This window comes from Pollachius pollachius (genome assembly GCF_949987615.1).
Source record: "Pollachius pollachius genome assembly, chromosome: 5".
NCBI lineage: Eukaryota > Metazoa > Chordata > Actinopteri > Gadiformes > Gadidae > Pollachius > Pollachius pollachius.
The window spans coordinates 8,722,967-8,747,452 of NC_136938.1; the positions used below are offsets into that span (position 1 = coordinate 8,722,967).

General features: G+C 44.0%; 2 protein-coding genes across 2 annotated transcripts; one reads left to right on the top strand and one right to left on the bottom strand.

Moving 5' to 3' along the window:
* Nucleotides 1-13,638: 13,638 nt before the first annotated feature.
* On the bottom strand, nucleotides 13,639-15,513 carry cebpg (CCAAT enhancer binding protein gamma). Its single transcript, XM_079736263.1, has 2 exons — nucleotides 15,387-15,513; nucleotides 13,639-14,577 (listed from the first exon to the last, which is right to left on the bottom strand). Exon 2 carries the CDS (start codon nucleotides 14,493-14,495, stop codon nucleotides 13,980-13,982), a length of 516 nt encoding a protein of 171 aa, XP_079592389.1. The 5' UTR covers nucleotides 14,496-14,577; nucleotides 15,387-15,513; the 3' UTR covers nucleotides 13,639-13,979.
* A 4,323-nt stretch (nucleotides 15,514-19,836) lies between these two features.
* Nucleotides 19,837-21,979, top strand: cebpa (CCAAT enhancer binding protein alpha). The gene has a single exon (XM_079737208.1). The coding sequence runs from the start codon at nucleotides 20,078-20,080 to the stop codon at nucleotides 21,008-21,010; it is 933 nt and encodes a 310-aa protein (XP_079593334.1). The 5' UTR covers nucleotides 19,837-20,077; the 3' UTR covers nucleotides 21,011-21,979.
* Nucleotides 21,980-24,486: the final 2,507 nt, after the last annotated feature.

Here is a 24,486-nt window from a genome sequence, read left to right on the forward strand (position 1 = left end):
GAGAGGCCTGTAATTTTCATCATAGGTATACCTCAGCTATGAGAGACAAAATAAAAAAAAAAAATCTAGAAAATCACATTGTCAGATTTTTAAAGAATTTATTTGCAAATTATGGTGGAGAATAAGTATTTGGTCAATAACAAAAGGTCATCTCAATACTTTGTTACATGCCCTTTGTTGGCAATGACAGAGGTCAAACGTTTTCTGTAAGTCTTTACAAGGTTTTCACACACTGCTGCTGGTATTTTGGCCCATTCCTCCATGCAGATCTCCTCTACAGCAGTGACGCTTTTGGGCCTTCGCTGGGCAAAAAAGACTTTCAACTCCCTCCAAAGATTTTCTATGGGGTTGAGATCTGGAGACTGGCTAGGCCACTCCAGGACCTTGAAATGCTTCTTACGAAGCCACTCCTTCGTTGCCCGGGCGGTGTGTTTGGGGTCATTGTCATGCTGAAAGACCCAGCCACGTTTCATCTTCAGTGCCCTTGCTGATGGAAGGAGGTTTTCACTCAAAATCTCACGATACATGGCCCCATTCATTCTTTCCGTCACACGGATCAGACGTCCTGGTCCCTTGGCAGAAAAACAGCCCCAAAGCATGATGTTTCCACCCCCATGCTTCACTGTAGGTATGGTGTTCTTTGGATGCAATTCAGCATTCTCTCTCCTCCAAACACGACGAGTTGAGTTTTTACCAAAAAGTTCTGTTTTGGTTTCATCTGACCATATGACATTCTCCCAATCCTGTTCTGGATCATCCAAATGCTCTCTAGCAAACTTCAAACGGGCCCGGACATGCACTGGCTTTAGCAGGGGGACACGTCTGGCACGGCAGGATTTGAGTCCCTGGCGGCGTAGTGTGTTAGTGATGGTAGCCTTTGTTACTTTGGTCCTAGCTCTCTGGAGGTCATTCACTAGGTCCCCCCGTGTGGTTCTGGGATTTTTGTTCACCGTTCTTGTGATCATTTTGACCCCACAGGGTGAGATCTTGCGTGGAGCCCCAGATCGAGGGAGATTATCAGTGGTCTTGTATGTATTCCATTTCCTAATAATTGCTCCCACAGTTGATTTCTTCACAACAAGCTGCTTACCTATTGCAGATTCAGACTTCCCAGCCTGGTGCAGGTCTACAATTGTGTTTCTGGTGTCCTTTGACAGCTCTTTGGTCTTGGCCATAGTGGAGTTTGGAGTGTGACTGTTTGAGGTTGTGAACAGGTGTCTTTTATACTGATAAGGAGTTCAAACAGGTGCCATTAATACAGGTAACAAGTGGAGGACAGAGGAGCCTCTTAAAAAAGAAGTTACAGGTCTGTGACAGCCAGAAATCTTGCTGGTTTGTGGTTGACCAAATACTTATTTTCCACCATAATTTGCAAATAAATTCTTAAAAAATCAGACAATGTGATTTTCTGGATTTTTTTTTTCATTTTGTCTCTCATAGCTGAGGTTTACCTATGATGAAAATTACAGGCCTCTCTCGTCTTTTTAAGTGGGAGAACTTGCACAATTGGTGGCTGACTAAATACTTTTTTGCCCCACTGTATATCTTCAGTGTTCAGTGCAGACCAGACCTTGGGTTACCCCTGCTCCCAAAGGCATGCATAGCAGGGTAAAGTTCACACCATTATTTCATAATATTTCTTGGCTGCCTTCCAAAGCCATGTTCAGTAGTTGTATCTGCTGATGCAGCAATATCAAGTCACCTGGCTAATATGTAGGCTAACAGCACACATCAGCCAACTAGCAGCATACGTTGCACAACAGTTGACTCAACGTCTACAGAGAGCCAAAAATATACACAGTGGTGGTGTGCGCGTGCGTGCGTGCATGCGTTTGTGTGTGTAGTGCACAGGGATGTCTGCATGCAATGTGTAGACTTAGTATACTCATATACTCAAATACCTATATCTGAGTATACAAACCAGATGGAATTGTATTTAATCAATGATTTTCTTTTAAATGTTTGTGTGGGCATTCATGTGTGTCTGTTCATATGTTCGATTGTGTGGGTGACTATGTGTGTGTGTGTGTGTGAGAGAGAGAGAGAGCGACAGTGTGTGTGTGTGTGTGTGTGTGTGTGTGTGTGTGTGTGTGTATGTGTGCGGGCGTGCGTGGGTTAGGCTGGAATCTCATCCTGCATACAAAGTGCCGCGTGTTTCAACAGAAACCTTGACTGTCCCATGACCCATATATTCTCAGCATGTACTATGAGCTCCACCTTGACCAGTAGTCAGCACCATGACCAGTAGTCAGCACCATGACCAGTAGTCAGCACCATAGCCATTAGTCAGCATGTAATATGAACTGCACCATGAACAGCAGTCAACACGTACTATGAGCTACACCAAAATGACAGCCATGAACGCCTCTCTGTGATCCCTGGCGGAAGCGACGTGTAGTTCGTTTAACGGCCTTTCAGGTGGTACAGTAGAGGCCGTGCAGTTCCTCTGTCGACCTATAGGGAGTTCACATTAGGGACGGCCTATAAGTGGTGAATGAAAAAAGAACGGCCACCGTACAAAGCCCAAAAACGCCTTCTTCGTTCACTCAGAATCTCATCTGCCAACTAATCTCGTTTGAAAATTTTGTTACATTAAAAAGTTATGAAGGGTGAATATTAATGACTTTTGACCACATAGACAACTGCGAAGCTGCCATTCAATTCCAGCCCTCACTATTCCAAATATGGATCATGGTTGTAAAAATGTCAAGTAATGGTTGCGGCATAACGGGAAATCAAAGGCATGACAGCAGCTGTGTGTTAAAGGTCCCATGGCAGGAAAATCTCACTTCATGAGGTTTTATAACATTAATATGAGTTCCCATAGCCTGCCTATGGTCCTCCAGTGGCTAAAACTTGCGTTTGGTGTAAAACTAGCACTAGGTATCCTGCTCGCCTTTGACAAAATGGAAGCTCAAGCGCGCTGATTTGGAATGTGGCCCATATGTCGTCATAAGGGGCCAAGTTACCTCCCCTTTCTCTGCCTTGCCCGCGCAGGGAATTTGGCCCGCCAATGAGACAATGAGCTACGATCGTGCGAGCGCCACATGTGTGTGTGTGATTACACACACTGAAACGCAAGTGTTGCACATTTCTTTGTTATTTGGATAACCGTTCCGCTGTTGGTGTTATGGCGCATAACACGTCGGTTCTTTGACGTCTCTGGTATTTCCACAATGAGACTGTAGTTGGGGTTATCTCAGCCATGGTTGAGAAGGAATTGGGGGAAAGGAACTTTGGCTTTGACTCCCTGAAGTACATGAACCACGATATGGAGGATAAAGGAATTGTTGACCGCGATTGTCTCCCGCTTGAGCCCCGCTTCCCGCTGCCCGCTGCCGAGGGACCACCGCCTCGGCGCTGGCCGCTGCCGAGGATGCGAGACTCTGGCGGGAGACAATTGCGGTCAACAATCCCTTTCTCCTCCATGTCTTGGTTCAGTCTACTTTAGATTGATGTGGACGTGGAAGAACCGGAGACGTCGGAGAACCCGACGCAGTCGTTTGAGATTCATAATATCGTCTAGAGGCTCACACAGCTTTTGGCCATGATTATATATATTATATGATATAGATATCTATGTATTATATGATATTATTTAGATATAGAGCTCCTGGACTCCCGCCGGAGCACCCAGAGTTTTCTAGAATATTTACAGAACACGGCCAAAGGCTGTGTGCGCCTCGCCATTGCGATACACCCACTGTAAACAGCGCATGGTACCGTGGGCGCCAGCTGCTCAGGGTTACACCCCCACCCTCCTCCTTGACCCGCCTCGCTCCTCCTCATTTGTATTAAAGCTACAGACACCGAAACGGTGCGTTTGGGGAAAGCTCAATGTGTGACTGGCTTGTAGTGGCTGTAATTCTGCACGGCTGAATTTCAGGAACGTCTTCAAATACTGTGTTAGGGGCCCACTAATATCTATATTAAAGCATCCATAAAGTTGCATGCCATGGGACCTTTAAGCAATGGCTGACGTCACAGACACTGTCTATGTTTCCTGAGTCTATTGGTGTGATCCAGATGCCTCGGACACCAGCCTTCCGAGTTGCACTTGTGACGTAATTTCCGGTCTCGGAGCATTTATAGCGTTCCCGTTTATCTCTTGTATACCGTGAATGAACAACACAAAACTCTGAGGTGAAACCCACCTTACAGAAAGACTAACATTTCAAGTAACTCCATTTACATTTAATAATATTTCGCTATTTTCGCATATTTATATTTCGAAAAAGTGCTGTAGCGTTTGTCTCGAGTCACGAAGGGCAGTAGCAGGCTGTAATTTGTTTGCTACATTAGCCTCTATAGTAAACCGGCTTGAAAACAAACATTTACATTGACTTGCATTCCCAACAAGACCGTTTATGCATAAATTGTTGACTGGATTAAAGCAGAAATGTATTCAAGTGTATACGACCATTTAAAAACGACATTAAAACGACCAACATGGTACAAATGCAAAGAAAATACATCTCAACTCATTCCCTACGGGCACAGCCATCTTTGTTTATCGCGTCATCCGGTAAACCTCACCGCACGGTCTACTCTCAGAATTCTGAGAGATAAAGACAAAGGAGGCGGTTGCAGGTGCAGAGTGATTGACACCTTTATTTTATTATTATAAGTGGGCTCCTGATTTGCCCACTTTGTTTTTCTTTGGAAACTAGGAAATTGCCTAGTTTGCCTGTATGGACCCGCTGGCGCTGCCTGCTACCTCTCCCACCTGCCTGGCCCACTATCCTACTAATGTTGTCATGATACCAGAATTATGACTTTGATACGATACCTGCCTTAAATCTCTTGATGCCAATACTTAAACGATACCAAGGCAAAAGCCTAAAACATCAGGAACACAGAGTTCCGCCAAGGTGGTGCATTGAGTAGTTTGTGGTCAGTCATATTTTCCCTACTGTTGTGTGCAGGTTAATCATCGCCATGAAGTGAGTGACTTTGAGTTAATGTAATCCATTTGTATTTATTTCGTGTTCAATGTATGTTGCATGTTTGAGTTTGTGCTTTCTTTTTTTTTGATTTACATTTAGTTGTGCTTTTGACAATGAATACGTTTTTTATATAATTTACAATTAGATTATTTTGAATAGTTAAATCCCGGTCAGTGAGTCAGAGTTTGAGATTATCATTTTTTTAGAGTTATCTTTATATATTTGTAACCGGATCACTTATTAAACAGCATCATTTTTACTTTGTGGTTCTGAGACAAATTATACTTTTTTCACAAATGTTTAGTTTCTTCATAGTACATTGTAAGAAATATCAATCATAATGTGCATTTCCCAATTTAAATATGTAATTTAACACCATGGTGTAGTCCTGTCCATCCGCCGCGTGTGGCAGAGGGCAGAGCGTCGAGAGCACTGTCAACAGAAGGTCTGCAGTGAATCAAGACTGACTCCACATTTGGCGAAGTAGTACATTGAAAATATCCTGTGTTTTGCAGCTAAACACGTCTTCAAAGTAATATTTTAAGTCTTCTGCCAATGATCAGTTTACCTGCCTGGACTATTTAGGATTATAGCAAACAAAAAACACAGTCATGTCCTCCACTCTGCTTGGTGAATGAAATAAGCAGGGCGCTTCAATTAGTCAAAGACTACGTGCCTTCAGTTTAGAGAGAAAGTGCCTCTGGTTCTCTAATAAAAGCTGAGAGCATATGAGAGAAAATAACTGATGACATGCCCACAATGCCCGCAGGGAGTGAACACAAAGCGCTGCACACACAACACTGCGGTGCTGCGGTCGCACATCTAAGCAACACATAGGAAATATGGCTCATATATATACTCATTCTTAAAGTAGCGGTGCTAATAAAATGGGGTATTGTACCGTTTTAAATGGCAGGATATTGGGATAGGGTTCAAGTATTGCAACACTGCATCAGCATTGGTATACCATGCAACACTGCTTCCTACTCCCTCTTGTTCCCTTTAGTATAACCTTTTGGTGATTTACAACACCATGGATTCTGGATTATGTTTCATGTATTTGGGTCCACTCCCCCCCAGGCAGTAGCAAGACACTAGGATACACTTAATTATAATTATGACTGTATGTCTTTACTAAAATAGTAAAGACATACATAGAAAATAAATACAGAAAATGTATCATTATCACACAATGTGCGACGATGCGAAAGTAGGATAACTAGTACACAATGTACGCATCACCAACTATAACGATCACACACACCGTGATCTTACCATATGATAACAATAAAACAATGTGCGATTGTAGGATAACTAATGCACAGCTTACGAATACACCACCATCGATGATTATCACACAATGTACAATCATCACTCATCACAATCACTGTACGATAACTACCACAGGGGCAAGTGGCACAGTTGTAGCAAGTCAATTATTTATTCAGTTTTTATTTTAACCATGAGAACAGTTCATGTTCCACACTTACGATGGAGCGAGAATACAGGAGCCCACACGCCTGCCTTGCATGCTGTGTTTTATGTGTTCTGTTCAGTGTTCAGTCCCGAGAGCTTGCAAAAAACAATAGCTCAAGAAGAATTCTTTGGTTTGTTTGAACCTGCTTGGTGTACCTGAGCGGTAGAACATGGACACAATGAGAGCCAGAAGGGCTGCCAATAACAGATATTTATTAAGAGATGTGTTCAATCTGTCTGTAGTCACGCGATTCAAAGATTCATCAGCCAAAAGGCGTTGGGTTGAAACCCAGCTGGTACCTTTATGTGTGAAGTTGTGTGTCCATTTAGCTAGTGTACTAGCATGTTAATGTACTAGCATGTGAGTTTACCTAGCATGTTAGCATACCTGGAATGTTAAGGTACCATTTTCTTAGTGATCTAGCAGGAAAGAGTACCTAGCATGTAGCGTACCTAGTATGTTAAGGGACTAGAGTTAGTTCTAGCAGGTCAGAGTATACTAGCATGTTTGTTACTAGCACATTAGGTTGCCTAGCATGTTAGCATACCTAGAATATAAAGATACTAGTGTATTAGTGATCTAGAAAGTTGGTGTACGGGCATGTTATTGTACTATGCTATGCTGTGCAATGACGATCCACCACTGTTGAAGAGGTACTTTCTAGATGGAAACACGACGTGCCTGGAACCTAACCAAGTCGTGCCATGCTAAGTCGTGGCGAGTTGAGCTGGTTATGTCGGTGGAAAAGGGGAAATTGTCTCATTGAATATATGCCTGGTAAATTGCTGCCTGTGTCTTCCCATGATCATGCTCTAAAATTAAATACAATACATTTCTGTCAAGAAGAGTGTCCCAAAATAAATGATTCTTCATCAGGCTCCAACTCACCAAATCATGGGCTGTTGATATCAATCTCCAGCCAGGTTGGAGTTGTGGAGCCTAGAAACGTGGTCATTACATAATTGAGCAAGAACTAGATTATTCACTATAGCTAACCTTAACTAACCTAACCTTACTTTCACTAACCCTAATTAACAGCTGATCCTAATTAACAGCTGATCCCTCAATCGGAGTTGAAAGTTTAAGAAAGTGTGTGTGTGTGTGTGTGTGTGTGTGTGTGTGTGTGTGTTAGTGTGTGTGTGTGTGTGAGAGAGATTTTTGTTCATATCAGTAAAACCACTCAACTTGACCTTTGACCTTCATGGCCTCTGAGATGTTACTCATTAGCTCAACTCTTCAAGATTAACCCTCTCCAGGGTTAAAGGTCAGGATCCTCGTAGCCAGTTTGTGTAAGTGTGTGTGTGAGGGGCATTGTGAGCAGGTAGAGATGACTAGACTTCAGTTCCTTTCCTCTCTTTCTCTCTTCCTCTCCTCTCCTCTCCTCCTCTCCCTGACACCTGGAACTAAACTCCTTGAGATATCTTCAGGTTTCCATTGCTTGCAGATTTCCGGAGGTCTGACTGCGTGGAAGACATTTTTTGATCAATGACATCAGCATGGACCTTAACCTCATTTCAGACAATCTGTTGAAAGCTATCTGTCTTAACATTACTCTCGGACCATGACTCTCTCACCATATCTCTCTCGCCATAACTTTCTTATCAAATTTATCTTACCATTACTCTCTTACCATATCTCGCTCATAATATCTCTTACAGTAAGTCTCATCATATCTCTCTTACCAAAACTCTCTCACAATATCTCTCTTACCAAATCTCTCACAATATCTCTCTTACTTTATCTCTCTTACCAAAACTCTCTCACAAGATCTCTCTTACCAAAACTCTCTCACCATATCTCAAGTCTCTTGTCTAAACTTGTTAAGACATTTCACAATTGTTCATAATGTTATTTATATTTTTGGTTGACGTGTCCTAGCGGTAACCATGGCAAAGGACCCGGCGGGACGGTTCTCTGGGGGCAGATCAGGGGAGGAGTGCAGCAAGTGTGCGTGTGTGTGTGTGTGTGTGTGTGTTTGTGTTTTGCTGTGTATAGTTTGTGTGTTATGGTTAGTGTGTGTGTGTGTGTGCATGTTGAGCTGTATAGAGTTTGTATGTTAGGGTCAAAGTGTGTGTTTGTCTGTTGCTGTATAGTATTATATAACATCTGTCTGTCTCTAGCCCTCTGGCCCGACCTTCACAACTCTCTGTCCCGACACACAAAACCATCACTACTCTCTGTCACGACAGACAGTACTATCAAAACTCTCTGTCATGACACACAGAACAATCACAACTCTCTGTCCTGACACACAAAACCATCACGACAATCTGTCACGACAGACAGTACCATCACAACTCTCTGTCATGACAGACAGAACCATCACAACTCTCTGTCAGACTCATAGACACAGACACAGACACAGATAGAGTTAGTCAGAGGCAGGCAGGCAAACTGGTACAAAAGGTAGCAGACATGAGCTACTCCCAAGCTTGCTGCTCACGCAGGGAGGCTACTTTCTTCTAGTTAGCTGGTTACAGAACTTAAGCTTGCTTCTTCATGCTAGACAGGATGCTAATGATGTCATCCTGTCAATCATCCACCCAGCTTACACCCTGAAATGGTTCCCCAGGAACAAGATTTCACACTCCACCTGTCTGTGGACAGGTGGAGACACACACACACACACACACACACACACACACACACACACACACACACACACACACACACACACACACCTGCACACCTGCACACCTACACACACACACACACACACACACACACACACACACACACACACAGTGTGTTTGCTGTAGTGTGAGAGTGTTTAGCTTGGGCCTGTTCTGTTTACACTAGTACGGCTTTTACCCGTAGGCCTCCTAGCAGCAGGCCTACAGGTATACTGTTACATAGACTCCTAGCAGCAGGCCTACAGGTATGCTGTGACATGGATACCTGGCAGCGGGCCTCCAGGTATGGCTATTACCTAGCCTCCTAGGCCTACGCCTCTCCCCCTAGCAGCACACCTAAACCCCTCCTCCTAGCCTGCTTATTATCAGATAGTCATTCACTTCCAACAATGTCTTAAAAGGTCTGTCTGTGTCCATGGGCATGTCTGTTTCCTGGTCTATCGGTCAGTCTGTCTCTGTGTATGTCTGTCTCTGGGTCTGTCTGTCTCTGGGTCTGTCTGTCTCTTGGTGTGTCTGTCTATGGGTCTGTCTGTCTCTGGGTCCGTCTGTCTCTGGGTCTGTCTTTCTCTGGGTCTGTCTGTCTCTGGGTCCGTCTGTCTCTGGGTGTGTCTGTCTATGGGTCTGTCTGTCTATGGGTCTGTCTGTCTCTGGGTCCGTCTGTCTCTTGGTCCGTCTGTCTCTGGGTGTGTCTCTCTGCCAGTATATTCGTGCAGCCGTCAGTCGACTGTGGCCAGCGTGGACTCTGTGATGGGAGGGTCTCTCTGGAGCGCCTGATACGTCCAGAGCTCATCCCTGCTTATCAGACCACATGGAGGAGGGACAGGGAGGGAGAGGCAGGGTGGTCATACCTGGTAATGAGTGTTTGCCGTGTGGTGGTGGGAGCCGAGTCATGTCCGAGCCTAACCTGCTGAGCTGTGTTTGAACAGAACTTAAACAGCCTGTCGTCTAATGATTCATCTGAGAGACATCGCGCTGTTAAAAATAGATTGAAGCCCTCAGACTGGTTGAGTGATCTGGCTCTCCTCTGGGTGTCAGGGCAGACAGACAGGTAGGCAGACAGACGGACGGACAGACGTGTTGGTGGTCAAACAGGTAGACAGACTGACTGACAGACGGGTAGGTATTCATGCAGGTACTCAGACAGAAGGGTAGACAGTCAGATAGGCAAACAGAGAAGGTAGACGACAAACAAGTACAGGCATGCATGGTATGGCAGACAGACAGGTATGGCAGGGGGTCAGACTGGGAGGCAGTCCAACACGTAGACAGAGAGATAGACAGGTTGGGAAGAAGACAGGCAGGTGGCAGCCAGACACACAGGTAGTCACAGCAGTTCTCATTAGGCAGACAGGCCAGTTGTCAAACAAGGCAAACAAGCAAGAGAGCAGGTTTATAAATAGATTTAGTGCGTGATCGCTGATGGACCCGACTTCAACCCGTTCCCAGTTACCACTGCAAGGCTGAACACTTCACCCAACACTTCATAGTATTATCATAACAGGTTATATATAATATGTCATGTCAATGTGCTTGACATACAGTGTAATGAAACGTTATAACCCTTGCAGTCTTTTTCATTACACTGTGCTTTTATCACATCTCATTTCACTGTACTTAACATACAGTGTTGGGAAACGTTATGAATAATATTGTTATTATAACCATTGTTATTATAACCATGTCATTACAATTGATCGCTCTTATCTCCTCTATGGGAGAGTGATTAATCATGATTCTATTGAAACCACATCAACGTCTCATCTAAGTGCAGCGCTGAAATTCGTATTGATTTGTCGGAAAAGGGTCTAAAACAATTCTCAAGTAACATGTTGCGCTAGGTCTGTTCATTATTTTCATTATAACATTGATTATAACATGCATTAGCTTCATGATAACATTGATTTTAACATGCATTAGGGGCATTATACCATTAATTATTACATGCATTAGGTTGATTATTACAAATCTGTATTTAGTATATATAATGAATTATATACTATATTATATATAGGCTTGTATATGTATAATATAGTATATTATATTTATTATTACTATACTACATATATCAACTATATAATATATTATACTATATTATATAGATACTGTGGAGTTGATGATGGCTGGTTTAAGCAGCCTCCCTGGCCCGAGTCGGGCTATTGGACTCTGGGGCTGGGTGGGGCTGCACAGCTGTTGCACATTGACCAATCAGTGTGCACAGGTTAAACCAGCCATCGCCACAGACCCTCTGGAGGGATCTCCTGCATAGCAACAAGGAGCGCCAGGTCATGGATCATTCTCGGCAAACTTCTCAATAAACCAATTTTCCAACACCACCACCCTGCTTCCTTGTCTGGGGAGCCCAGTATGTCACCTAGGATGCTGCCATGTAGCAATGTCTGGTAACACTTTATAATAAGGTGCCATAATAAATAGCAAACTAGTCATTACCTAACCCTTTGTAAATATTTGTTAATTGTTACTAAAACATCTATTTGGCACAAGTTAATCGTTTTTTCATCATTAATTAAATATTAGTTGTTTGCATAACCCTAACCCAACCCTAACACACGACCCTAACCCTAACCCTCACCCTAACACACGGCCCTAACCCTAACCCTAACCCTAACACACGGCCCTAACCCTAACCCTCACCCTAACACACGGCCCTAACCCTAACCCTAACACACGGCCCTAACCCTAACCCTAACCCTAACACACGGTCCTAACCCTAACCCTCACCCTAACACACGGCCCTAACCCTAACACACGGCCCTAACCCTAACACACGACCCTAACCCTAACCCTAACCAGCGACACTCTGTGGTCATGAAAAAAAAAACTATTAACTTGTGCCAAATAGATATTTTACTAACAATTAACAAATATTAACAAAGGGTTAGGTAATGACTAGTTTGCTATTTATTATGGCACCTTATTATAAAGTGTTACCCAATGTCTTTGTCTCAGATATATTATGTTACAATTATTATACGCATATACTATATTGTAGTTATTCTATATAATATACAAGTTATACTGGTAATATACTACATATTCTATCTAAACTATTATATTTAGTATATATCACATATCTTATATGTTATATTATATATTAGTATATATATTACACATATAGCATATGTTATATGTGATATATATACATATTTATTACATATATATACACACACACACACACACAATGTGTTTATTCACACTGTGTATTTATATATGAATGGAATTATGAACATCTTGAATGAAGAGTCAACAGACAGGTCAACATTTATAATTACATTTTTATTTTACAATACATATTCCCAAGACACTTATAAAAAACCAGGCCACCACTGAGAAATGCCGCCCAGCAACATTTACACCAACCATCAGATCTGTGGAAAAATGGTGTCTGCAAAGCTGTGTCAGAATAATATCAAGACGTTGCTGATTAAAACCTTACAGGTTATCAATTCTCTTCTGAACATTAAAATATCCCCCCCCCCCATGCAAATAACCAACATGCGGTTCTGTTGAGTAAAAGCAGTAGAAAATTTAAATATAGAAAAAACTGCAGTGCCAAGATCCTGAAGTTTGTGTGCGAAAGAGAGAGACAGCCAGAGTGTGTGTTTGTGTGTGTGTGCATGTGTGTGCTGGATAGGCAAGTGTGCAGAGTCCGCTCGGCCCATAGTGCATCTGGCTGCCCCCACCTTCCTCCCCCTCCTCACCTTCCTCTAGTGAGGATCTGCTGTGACTCATTAACTGATGCTAACCAGGCAGTCGGAGCTGAGCAGCCCAGCAGCCCAGGTTGACAAACTCATTCAGGATCCCTCTCTTTCTCTCACTCACACTCACACACACACACACACACAAACACACACACACACTCTCACACACACGGGATGCAGGTTAAATGCTGTGTGTCTGATCCCCTTGCCAAACAATACAGTACTAAAGTGAAAACGTCACGTTGTCCTGGCAACCGGATTTTCAGTTCTAAACAACCGAACGAGAGATGGCGTTTTCCATTGCTTCCATGTGTTGTTTCTTTCAAAATGAAAATAAATCAATTTCAAGAGGTGAAAATCACTACCAATCGAAACATGTCGAGGCGTTCATGTATTCCCCTGGGGTGTTAAAAGGAAAAGTTTGCGCTAGCATGAAAGATAAAGTTTATAATGTAACGGTAAGTTGGCGCAATCTCAATATTACTTACATCATTGGTAAAGCAAACTTGCAAATCAATTTGCACAAAAATCTCCTTTTCTAAAAAAACGTTTGTGTGGCATAGGATTTCCCCTTGTTAATTTGGTTTGTGTAGAACCGACAATCGGTTGCTATGGAAACGTAATGACACACTTTAGTACTCTATTTGATGACAAAAGGTAACTTCTTTTTAAAAATTACACACACACCCTCTGCTCTTCTTCCGGTGGACCCTTTGAAGACCTCTGAGGTGGAAACGTACATGACAGTTATATCTCCGTCAGCCTTTAAGACACGTCAGTCCAACCTCTAACAGAGATGCTTTTTTTACGTTTGCCGATTATTGACCAGCAGCAAGTAGGACCCCCCCCTCCCCCCCCCCCACACACACACACACAAACACACGCACACACAAACAGGAGAGTTCTCTTCTCAGTGAGTTTACTTGGTGCGACAAAGTTCAGAGTCTCTTCCAGAACTGTCCAACCGTCGAGGAAGAGGAAGAGGCGTGAAGTGTACAAAGGAAAAAATATATAATCAACTAACAAAAGCTTGTCACGTTTCAGCCAGTAACTAATTCACTTATCAAGAGTTGATCAAATGTCTATAAAATAGTTCCATCCATAAAACGGCGAACACAAAAAAAGGCGCTTCCATGTTCACAGCGGCAACTCCCCCCTTCCCTACATAATAAAAAAAACGGACCAATCGCCACGCAGCGGCACTTCACTGGCTGTGGTTGTTAGAGGCGCCGTTGGCGGGGCTGGCCCCGTCGGGCGCTGAGCCCGCCGGCTGCACGTTGTCGGCCAGGTTGTGGGCGTGCTCCAGGAAGAGGTCTTTAAGCACGCTCAGCTCCTTGCTCAGCAGCTTGATCTTGGCCTCCAGACGTTCGTTCTCCTCCTTCAGCTCGTTGACGCGCTGCTGCGTGTCCTGCGCCTTCTGCTTGCTGCGCATGCGACTCTTCTTCACCGCCAGGTTGTTGCGCTCGCGCCGCTGCCGGTACTCGTCGCTGTCCTTGTCCGCCGAGGGCTTCTTCATCCTGCCGGGGGACGTGGCTGAGCCCCCTGCTGCGGAGCGAGGGGCTGGGGCCGGCGGGGGCGCCTGCTGCCGCTGCTGTGGTCCTGGTGGCCGGGGGGCTGAGAGCAGGGGTGGAGCCGGTGGGGCGCGGCGTGCCTGGCTCTGGATGACGCTCACGCCGTTAGGTTGCGTTGTAGGGGGGTTCTGCCGGGGAGGTCTGCTCATCTGGATCCACCACCTTCTGGAGCTGGTAATACAAAACCACTAGCACTGGTTGATGGGTGACGAGGGGACCAGGTGAGGCTGTCTACATGTGGAGGAAAAGGAGAAAAGAGAGATGTTGGTTACCGTAACCATAGAAACATCAAGCTCTGTTGCTGCAAGTAATAGCTATGGCTAAAACAACAAAAAACTATTGTCTCTTATATTCCTTCAAGAACCACACTGCTCAATAATGATACCATGATGTTTACCTATTAGCACCGGTGAAAAAAAAAAATGATGCCGTATTCTAATTTGATCTCGCCTGTTATCTCGCGAGGAATGTTAATTAAGGGAAGCATAGCGCCGTGATGGTAATTAAGCCCGCCCTTCTGATTGGTCCACGGGTTACTATGTTGCCTGTCAGCTGTGCGCATGTGCTTCTCCCTGTTGCATGAGGATTGCATCATCGCAGCTCTGCTTTGTGTGGAAGAGGGAAACTCCGAAGTCTATAAGCGCGATCTTATTGTCATCTTATTTTATTTAATAATAACACTGCGACACGATGGTAGCCTGGACAACAGCTTATTAGCTAACTTATTAAATAACTTGTGTTGGACAATTAAGATGAGATCGCTCGGAAGTAAAACTAACTTTTCGCCCGTATAACGTGCTCCTCGTTTTACGTCTAACCCTCCTCGTCTCCAACAGCCTGATCTTGTAGACATTTAACGTTAGTGAACACATATAAACGTCTGTATAGCCTGACGAGGTTACATCAGAGGAGCCTGGAGGGACTAACGTTAGAGTCCCCAGCTAGCAGCTAGCTGCTAGCATCCCACTCAGCGCGTCTTCCTAACAGTCTATTACTGTCTCGCTTAGTATGACCATTCATAGTTTTTATCTGAAGCTTACCGTCTAGTGGCGGAGTGTTTCAGTCTAACTGTCCAATCCGATTTAAATTTTATTCAGATTCCTCTGTTCGGTCTGGGACTTGAACTCGCCGTGTTGTTGTTTGGAACAGAGAGGTGTGTTCGGTGCGATTGCGAAATCTCCTTCACCATGTAGGGCAATATCCACGGTGAGCCAATCAGAGAGGAGCACACGGCAGAATGACGCAATCTTGCCTGAAAGACAGCTACAAGGACCAATAGAGAACTGTATTATTTTGTATTTAACGTTATGTAAAATATATAGTCTGAAAGACCAACAGTGCATTCCTTCTCCTGAAGACGAACTACGCTCAAAATGTACCCGTTCATGTAAAGGTTTACTTGGACTTGGGGTTTCCTGTAAAGGCTGGCTGTGACTAGGGTTACTAAAATAGTTTTCATGTAAAGAATGACTGGGACTATGGTTATTACATTTGTTTTAATGTAAAGGCTGACTGGGACTAGGGTTATTACAATCGGTTTTATTGTAAAGGATGACTTGGACAAGGGTTTATAAAATATTTTTCATGTAAAGGATGACTGGGGCTCGGGTTTATAAAATAGTTTTCATGTAAAGGATGACTGGGACTAGGGTTATTACAATAGTATTCATGTAAAGGCTTATTGGGTCTAGGGTTAGGGTTTATAAAAAATGGGTTTTAATGTTAAGGCTTACTGGGACTAGGGTTAGTAAAATAGGTTTAAATGTAAAGGCTTATTTGGACTAGGGTTAGTAAAAAGGTTAATTTAAATGCTTACTGGACTAGGGTTAATAAAAAGTGCATTTGAAAGGCTTACTGGGACTAGGGTTGATAAAAAGGTTAATTGAAAGGATGACTGGGACAATTGGGTTAGTAAAATAGGTTTTAATGTGAAGGCTGCCTGGGACTAGCGTTAGGGTTTATGAAATAGGTTTAAATATGAACTAGAGTTAGTAAAATATGGTTTACTAGGACTAGGGTTATTAAAACATGTTTAATATAAAGGCTAACTGGGTCTAGGGTTATTAAAACATGTTTAATCTAAAGTCTTACTGGGACTAGGGTTACTACAATATTGGTCATGTCAAGGTTTTCCTGGGACTAGGGTTAGGGTAAGTAAAAATATATTTAATTTCAAACCTATTGTATAAACCATAACCCTAAACCCAGTAGGGTTAGGGTTTATACAATATGTTTTATTATAAAGGCTAACTGTTAACATAGTTGTAATCTAAAGGCTTACTGGGACTATGGGGTTAGTAAAATAAGTTTTAAGGGCAATGTATAGGATAATGGGCTAGGGTTGTTCAAATAGTTATAATGTGAAGGCTTACTGGGACTAGGGATAATAAAATTGGTTTTCATGTAAAGGCTTACTGGGACTATGTTTGTTAAAATAGTTTTAATGTAAAGGCTGACTGGGACTAGGGTTATTAAAGGCTTACTGGGACTAGGGTTATTAAAATAGTTTTAATGTAAAGGCTGACTGGGACTAGGGTTATTAAAGGCTTACTGGGACTATAGGGTTAGGGTTATTAAAATAGTTTTCATGTAAAGGAAGACTGGGACTAGGGTCAGGGTTTGTAAAAATTGGTTTTAATGTTAAGGCTGACTTGGACTATAAAATTGGTTTAAATGTAAAGATTTACTGGGACTAGGGTTGGTAAAAAAAAAAGGTTAATTTAAAGGGTTACTTGGACTAGGGTTAATAAGAAGTTTAATTTAGAGGATTACTGGGACTATAGGGTTAGTAAAAAAGGGTTTTATTGTAAAATTTGTTTACTGGTACTAGGGTCAGGGTTTATAAAATTGGTTTTCATGTAAAGGCTTCCTGGGACTAGCGTTAGGGTTCATGAAATAGGTTTTAATTTTAACTAGAGTTAGTAAAATATGGTTTAATGTAAAGGCTAGGGTTATTAAAACATGTTTATTATAAAAGCTTACTGGGTCTAGGGTTATTAAAACATGTTTAATGTAAAGGCTTACTGGGTCTAGGGTTATTACAATATTTGTGATGTCAAGGCTTCCTGGGACTAGGGTTAGGGTAAGTAAAAATATATTTAATTTCAGACCTATTGTATAAACCCTAAACTTACACCCAGTAGGGGTTTATAGAATAGGTTTTTATATAAAGGCTTAATGGGACTATGTTAAAATAGTTGTAATCTAAAGGCTTACTGGGACTATGGGGTTGGTAAAATACGTTTTAATGGCAATGTATAGGATAATGGGACTAGGGTTATTCAAATTGTCATAATGTGAAGGCTTAATGGGACTAGGGATAATAAAATAGGTTTTCATTTAATGGTTTCTTGGGACTATGGTTGTTAAAATAGTTTTAATGTAAAGGCTGACTGGGACTAGGGTTATTAAAGGCTTACTGGGACTAGGGTTAGGGTTAGTAAAATGGGTTTTCATGTAAAGGCTTACTGGGACTAGGGTTAGGGTTGGTAAAATCGTTTTTATCATGTAAAGGCTTTCTGCCTCAGATCATCCACAGGACTAGCAGGTCAAACAACCTTATCAGCTGACTGTTAATCATTGACTCCTGGCAATTTCTCTCCACACACACACACACACACACACACACACACACACACACACACACACACACACACACACACACACACACAGAAAGGCAGGAGAAGAGGGGGTCAGAGAGAAGTTAAAGAGATAGAGTTAGGAGCTAGCCAGCACTTTCTGTCATTGTAGCCACTATAACATTATAATTGTATCATAATGCAGGGTCTGATTCATGATTAACGTCATTATTTCAGTATAAAGCTCTTTACCAGGTCTTAATGTAGACGTTACTTTCTCTTGTAGCACTTAGGGTGCCTAGATATTGTAGATTTGTAGGGATAGCATAATATTAGACCTTTTGAGGTACATTTTGAAGCTAAATTACTGACTCTAAATGGATAATGTTATTGTTTGACCGTCCCATAGTTAGCTACACAAACCAATTAAGATAGGTAGGCCTATATCTTTTGATCGCCAACACTAAATTATAGGCACATTAATGATTCTGTTAGAAAGTTAATGCTGCCATGCTTTGTTGACTACTTGCTTGTTTAGGTTGTTGAGCATTTGTTAATTGTTTATAACAAATGTTTAGCCCAACATTTAAGTGTAAATGTATATTCAACTCCTGAGGTCACTCTTCCTCATCTCTCCTCTTGATGTCTGTCTGTCAGTCTCTCTCAATATTCAAGATGCATAGCACTCTAAAACTAATGTTAACATTGCAAAAGCACAAAAGGAAAATTAGAGACAACGTAAAAGTAAATAATGATGCGACAAGCATTTTTCTTGTTTCTTCATGTTTCTTTTTTAACTGTATACATTTAAATGTAAGGCTAAACATAAGATAATGTGGTTGGAGTGTGGTCTTTCTCTCTCTTTCTCCCCCCCCCCCCTCTCTCTCTCTCTTTCTCTCTCTCTCTCTCTCTCTCTCTCTCTCTCTCTCTCTCTCTCTCTCTCTTTCTTGCTCTCTCTCACTACTGTTGTGGATTTCCTGCGGCTATCGACAGAGGGAGCTGACAGTCCATATGTCTCTCCCCCGTATAGTCGCAGTGTCGTCCGCTGTAAACCGCTACTCTAGTCACACACACAAGCTGCATTCAAAATAAATGTTATTAATCATAAATGGGTCAGTGCATTAAATATACCAAAATGAATAACACAGAGGATATAACAAATTGGGGTTTGCGTAAACCTCCCAATAGCTCCCCTAGTCTCGGAGCCATGAAGAGGCACAGCGTGCATGAGAGACTATTCGCACACGCAGACGCATCTATTGTGAGTCGTGCTACCTTTATCATCCCGGGTATCTTTCTATATATTTCATTTCCCTACTTCCAAGTGTTGGAGCTCACGACACGGGCGACGGTTGTGGCTGCATGTGTAATTTATCAGGAAGGTGTGCTGATAAAGAGCGCAGACGGGCTACCTGCTGCTGGGGGGTCGTTCTCACCAGCCCCCCAACCCCGCTCTCTTCGTGTCCTGGGGCACTTCAGGTGTCTTTTGCGACACTTGAGTTTTATATCAAAATTGTGGGCTCCTTATCACATTTTAGTGCCCAAATGTGTACAACCTAAAGCACACTTCAGACCATTTCTCGAGGGCTGATACATTATCAGTCAGACACCCTAATATAAATAGAGTAAATAAAAGGTTTTCAGACTAAAACTGAAAGTCAAAATGACAAGCGTGTTATAAACGTCTCATGCAGCACCAACAAAAGTTACAATGTCTGAACTCCATTGTATAATAAAATTAGAACACAAATCAACATATGTGAAACATCGTGCACATATTTTAACCACAAAAATGTCCAGTGGAAGCCGCGGGGCTGCGCGCTGTTCCCCCCGCTGTGCGCCCGCCCCGCTGTGCGCCAGCCCGGGTATAAAGGGGAGGCGGTAGGGCGTTTTGACAGTTCTGCGGCTTGGAGGCTCTAGGTGACAGTCAGTATATCAGACTTCCCGAAGAGAGAAGAAAAAAACCCGTCTGCTACCACCTGTTGAATGTTGAGAGTTGAGACGCGCTTCTCGCTTGTTTCTCATAGGAGCGTGAGAAGGTTCAGGACCTGTACTTTGCTCTCCTTCACCAGCCACAGCGGCTTTCAATCGCATACCGGAGCAAGCTGGATTCCCGGAGTTCTTCACCATGTGTGGCGGGGTTTAGGTACTCAATGGATCACGCTAACTTGTACGAGGTCGCCCCTCGGCCGCTGATGACCCCCGTCGCCCCGCAGAGCGCCTGCTACAAAGACCCCCCGCAGCAGGGCGACTTCCGCCACATCAGTGAAATCTGCGACAATGAGAACTCTATCGACATCAGCGCCTACATCGACCCCTCGGCCTTCAACGACGAGTTCCTGGCCGACTTATTTCACCACAACTCCAAACAGGACAAGCTGCGGCTGATGAACGGTGAGTACGAGTACAACCAGGGCAGCAGCGGCCACCCGGGCCCCCCGCCGCACCAACAGCACCAGCAGCAACATCAGCAGCACCAGCAGGTGTACCCGGGTCACCCGGGCTACCTGGACTCATCCAAACTGGAGCCCGTGTTCGACAGCCCCTCCGCCAGGATCAGACCGGTGGCCATCAAGCAGGAGCCCCGGGACGACGATGACATGAGCCAGTCCATCGCGCCCACCTACCCTCATCACTCCCACCACCACCACAACCCCCAGCACCTCCCGCACCTCCAGTACCAGATTGCGCACTGTGCGCAAACGACCATGCACCTCCAGCCCGGGCACCCGACGCCGCCGCCGACCCCCGTGCCCAGTCCGCTGCAGCAGCAGCACAACAACGGGGTGTCCGCGGCGCACATGAAGATGCTGGGTGGCGGCGAGCGGATCAAGAAGAAGCGCGTCGACAAGAACAGCCCCGAGTACCGCATGAGGAGGGAGAGGAACAACGTGGCCGTGAGGAAGAGCAGAGACAAGGCCAAGATGCGCAACGTGGAGACGCAACACAAGGTGGTCGAGTTGGCGTCCGACAACGATAGGCTGCGCAAACGAGTGGAGCACCTGACCCGGGAGCTGGACACGTTAAGGGGCATCTTCCGACAGCTCCCTGACGGCTCCTTTAAACCCATGGGCAGTTGTCAGTGAAGCCGGACTATAAACATTTTGGACTTACATGAACGTTTGATGACACATACTTGTATAGTTGGACACCGCTGGATCCTGAGGAGGAATCAAAAGTGCGCAACAGTCGTTGTGGGTCAGGCAGCTGAGAATACATGTGCCTTTCTAACACACAATAAGCTCATCCCCGCGTCTACACGGTGGACTTAAAGTCGTCTTGTGCCTTTTTGTATAAAATGGTGTGATTTGTCACGCTGGACTTATATCCGTGCAGCTAAAGCGGGACACGGTCGTTCAAACCACAACGGTCGCCTGTTTGGGGTGCAAGTTACCAACAATTTCTCTCTACATTCTCTTTATAGCGCTGTACAATTCGCAATGCTTAAAGACTGTCTTCATATGTTTGTGTGTGTTATTTACATCAATAAGTGCAGTTTATTGAACATTAGGCCCATATTCCATGGTACAGGATATATCCACTTGTTGTGGTCTGCAGAATGCCCAAAACAGACCCGGGATCAGCTGTGGTATACCTGCGCAACCTGCTGTTCGCGCTAAATGTCGTCCAAACCCGTTGACGCGGCAAAATGAAGCACATTGTATTTTTCCAGAATGTCTTACGGTTACTGATCTTCGAGTCGTGGACCGTCGTTGACTATTTATGTGTTGCCGATCAGAGGGGAACGCGAGAGGGCTTCTATGCAACGCGTTCACCTGTGAGTCCGCGCTGTGCACCGTCCGAGGGAACCACCGCCCGTCTCTGTGCCTTCAACCTTTTCTGTGCTCTGAACGCTTTAGATTCATCTCGAACTCATTTTATAGTAAGAAATCAAAGACAAGGAAGCACTTTGCCAGTTACGTCAATGTTATACCAATGTTTCGATATGTCTCAATTGTAAAATACAGCTATATATTTGTTTATGTGCGTGTATTCACCAAACATGTCTACATAATTGTAATAAAAAGTGCCCATTTTACTTGGCTTGTCATGAATCGGTTTTATACTCCTGGTTATTTATTTCTATGTCAGAAATGAAAAAGTCGATAAAACCCAAATATTGATTAGCACATTGTTACATTATAAATGCTTTAAGATATATGGGGATTCGTTAAGATACATGCAATCAAGGGTTTAGGGCAGACAGATCATTGTAAAATAGTATTCAGATAAAATAGGTACAATTAAATACAAACAAAGTATTAGTATAAGTCATATTCCTGTCATCTCTTGTTCTAATTAAATACCGCAACGCCTCTATGCTCTAACACATAATCATTCACCCACATCTCTCTATCTCACTGCCTTATCTATTCTATCTCTGTCTTCTCCTGCCATACCTCCACCTTTCTCTCTCTAACCATCTCTCCATCTATCATCTTCATCTATCTGCCATTATAGTGTGCAGGCTTCACACCATTGAAAACAAACAGTTTGGTGTCAAAAAGCCTGAGAAATACAATTCAATCTGTTACTCCTCTCTCTCTCTTACTCTCTCTCTCTCTCTTTCTCTCTCTCTCTCTCTCTCTCTGTAAGACAGACAGATAGACAGATTGAAGGATATACTGTGTAGTTATGTACCCATAGTATGTGTGTGTGTAAATGTTTATGTATGCGTGTGAACTAGACCTGTCCTCACTTCCAGCAGAGAAGTGAGGACCCTCCCTCCTCCCACCAGTTGATTGCTCTCCAGCCGGGACCTGGCCCAGGCCCTGGTAACAGGAACCATGTGACCCAGACCCTGGTAACATGAACCATGTGACCTGGACCCTGGTAACTAGGAACTATGTGACCCACATCCTGGTAACATGAATCATGTGAGTTTTCCAGACGGACCCACCATAGAGAGAGTGGCTTTCTTATGATTTGCATATTGTTTGTAAACAAAATTTACATTGACATGAATGGCATTTAGCAGACGCTTTTATCCAAAGCGACTTACAATCCATACATTTGTCAGAAGGAAGACAATATATCGCAATCAGTACAGTAAGGACGTTCATAGAGCAAATGCCAAGTAGTCACAATTGATAGGTTAACCCATTCCCATTATGCAACAAAGATAGCTAGGATAAGATGCTACGCGATGCTAAGTACTATTTTTAAGTGCCAGAACGGACAACATACAGTAAGTGCGTTAGAGGGGTGTTTTTAGGAGAGTAAGGGAGGAGGGGTGGTGGGAGGTTAGGAGGGAGGCTATGCAGAGTCCAAGAGACTGAGGAGTCTTGAGTCTCTTGCCGAAGCAGGTGTGCGACTTTGCAGTCCTGACATCGGCAGGGAGTTTGTTCGACCATTGCGGTGCCAAAAGAGAGAAGAGTTGTGACTTTGCTGTGCGACCTTTGCTTGCCCTTAGCGATGGCGGTGCCAGTGGTCCTGCTGAGGTCGTTGAGCAGAGAGCTCGAGCCTGGGTGTGCCGTCTGACCAACGCTTGGAGGCAGGCAGGGGCAGGGGCTTGTAGGCCAGTGTCTTGAATCTGATGCAAGCTACTACAGGGAGCCAGTGGAGGTCTCGGAAGAGGGGCGCGGGGGGGTCACATGACGTACACAAACGTGTGTTAACAAAGTTCTTGAACTCCATGTTGACAATATAATGATGATGGTTTGTTACCTGTAGAGTACACTAACCTTTACCAGATAAAACTAGATGTTTAGAATGGACCAGGACCTCCAGGTGATGGTTCCTTACCTGTTGAGACGTATGTCACTGGCGCTTCATCCCACCAGTCACACAGTATCATATTTTAGCTTGTGTGTGTGTGTGTTCTTGCATCTGTTATTGTGTGTGCGTGTGTGTGTGTGTGTGTGTGTGTGTGTGTGTGTGTGTGTGTGGGTCTGTGTGTGTTTGTGTGTGTACACGGGAGTAAACCCATCTAACTTCTGTGTTTGGATGAGTCCATCTGCTGCTGTGAGAGAGAGAGGGAGAGAGAGAGGGAGAGAGAGAGAGAGAGAGAGAGAGAGGGAGAGAGAGAGAGGGAGAGAGAGAGAGAGAGAGAGAGAGAGAATTGTCTCAGAGACAAAGGTTGGCCAGTTCCTGCTATGGCTGGAACACATTACTTTGCTCTGTTCCTGCTCTTACCCGTGGCCTTCTTTCTCCCTCTCTCCTCCCCCCTCCCTCCCCCTTAATCCCAGAGGAGATACAGTGATGAAGAGCAGTGGTCGGGCCAGGGGGCTACAGGCCGATGTGTCGTGTTTAGGAAGTCATTCACTCATGGGGCTGGGGGGTGGGGGGTGGGGGTGGGATGTCTTGGATCAGATGACTTTTACATTTTTAACTGAACTGAGTGTCACTGAAAGCCATAGATGTGTGTAGTGGGTCTCACACGTTTGTGTAAGTGTAGAGGATGTGTGTGTTGATATGAGTGTGTGCAAATGTGTATTTGTTAGTGTGTGTGTGTGTGTGTGTGTGTGTGTGTGTGTGTGTGTGTGTGTGTGTGTGTGTGTGTTTGTGTGTTTGGGCTTGTGGGCTTATGTTTGCCTGCCGGTGTGCATGCTTCTGCTGTGGG

What these genes read in the sequence shown, in the direction of transcription:
- cebpa (XM_079737208.1), top strand. Translation starts at nt 20,078, where the DNA reads ATGGATCACGCTAACTTGTACGAGGTCGCCCCTCGGCCGCTGATGACC.
- cebpg (XM_079736263.1), bottom strand. Translation starts at nt 14,495, where the DNA reads ATGAGCAGACCTCCCCGGCAGAACCCCCCTACAACGCAACCTAACGGC.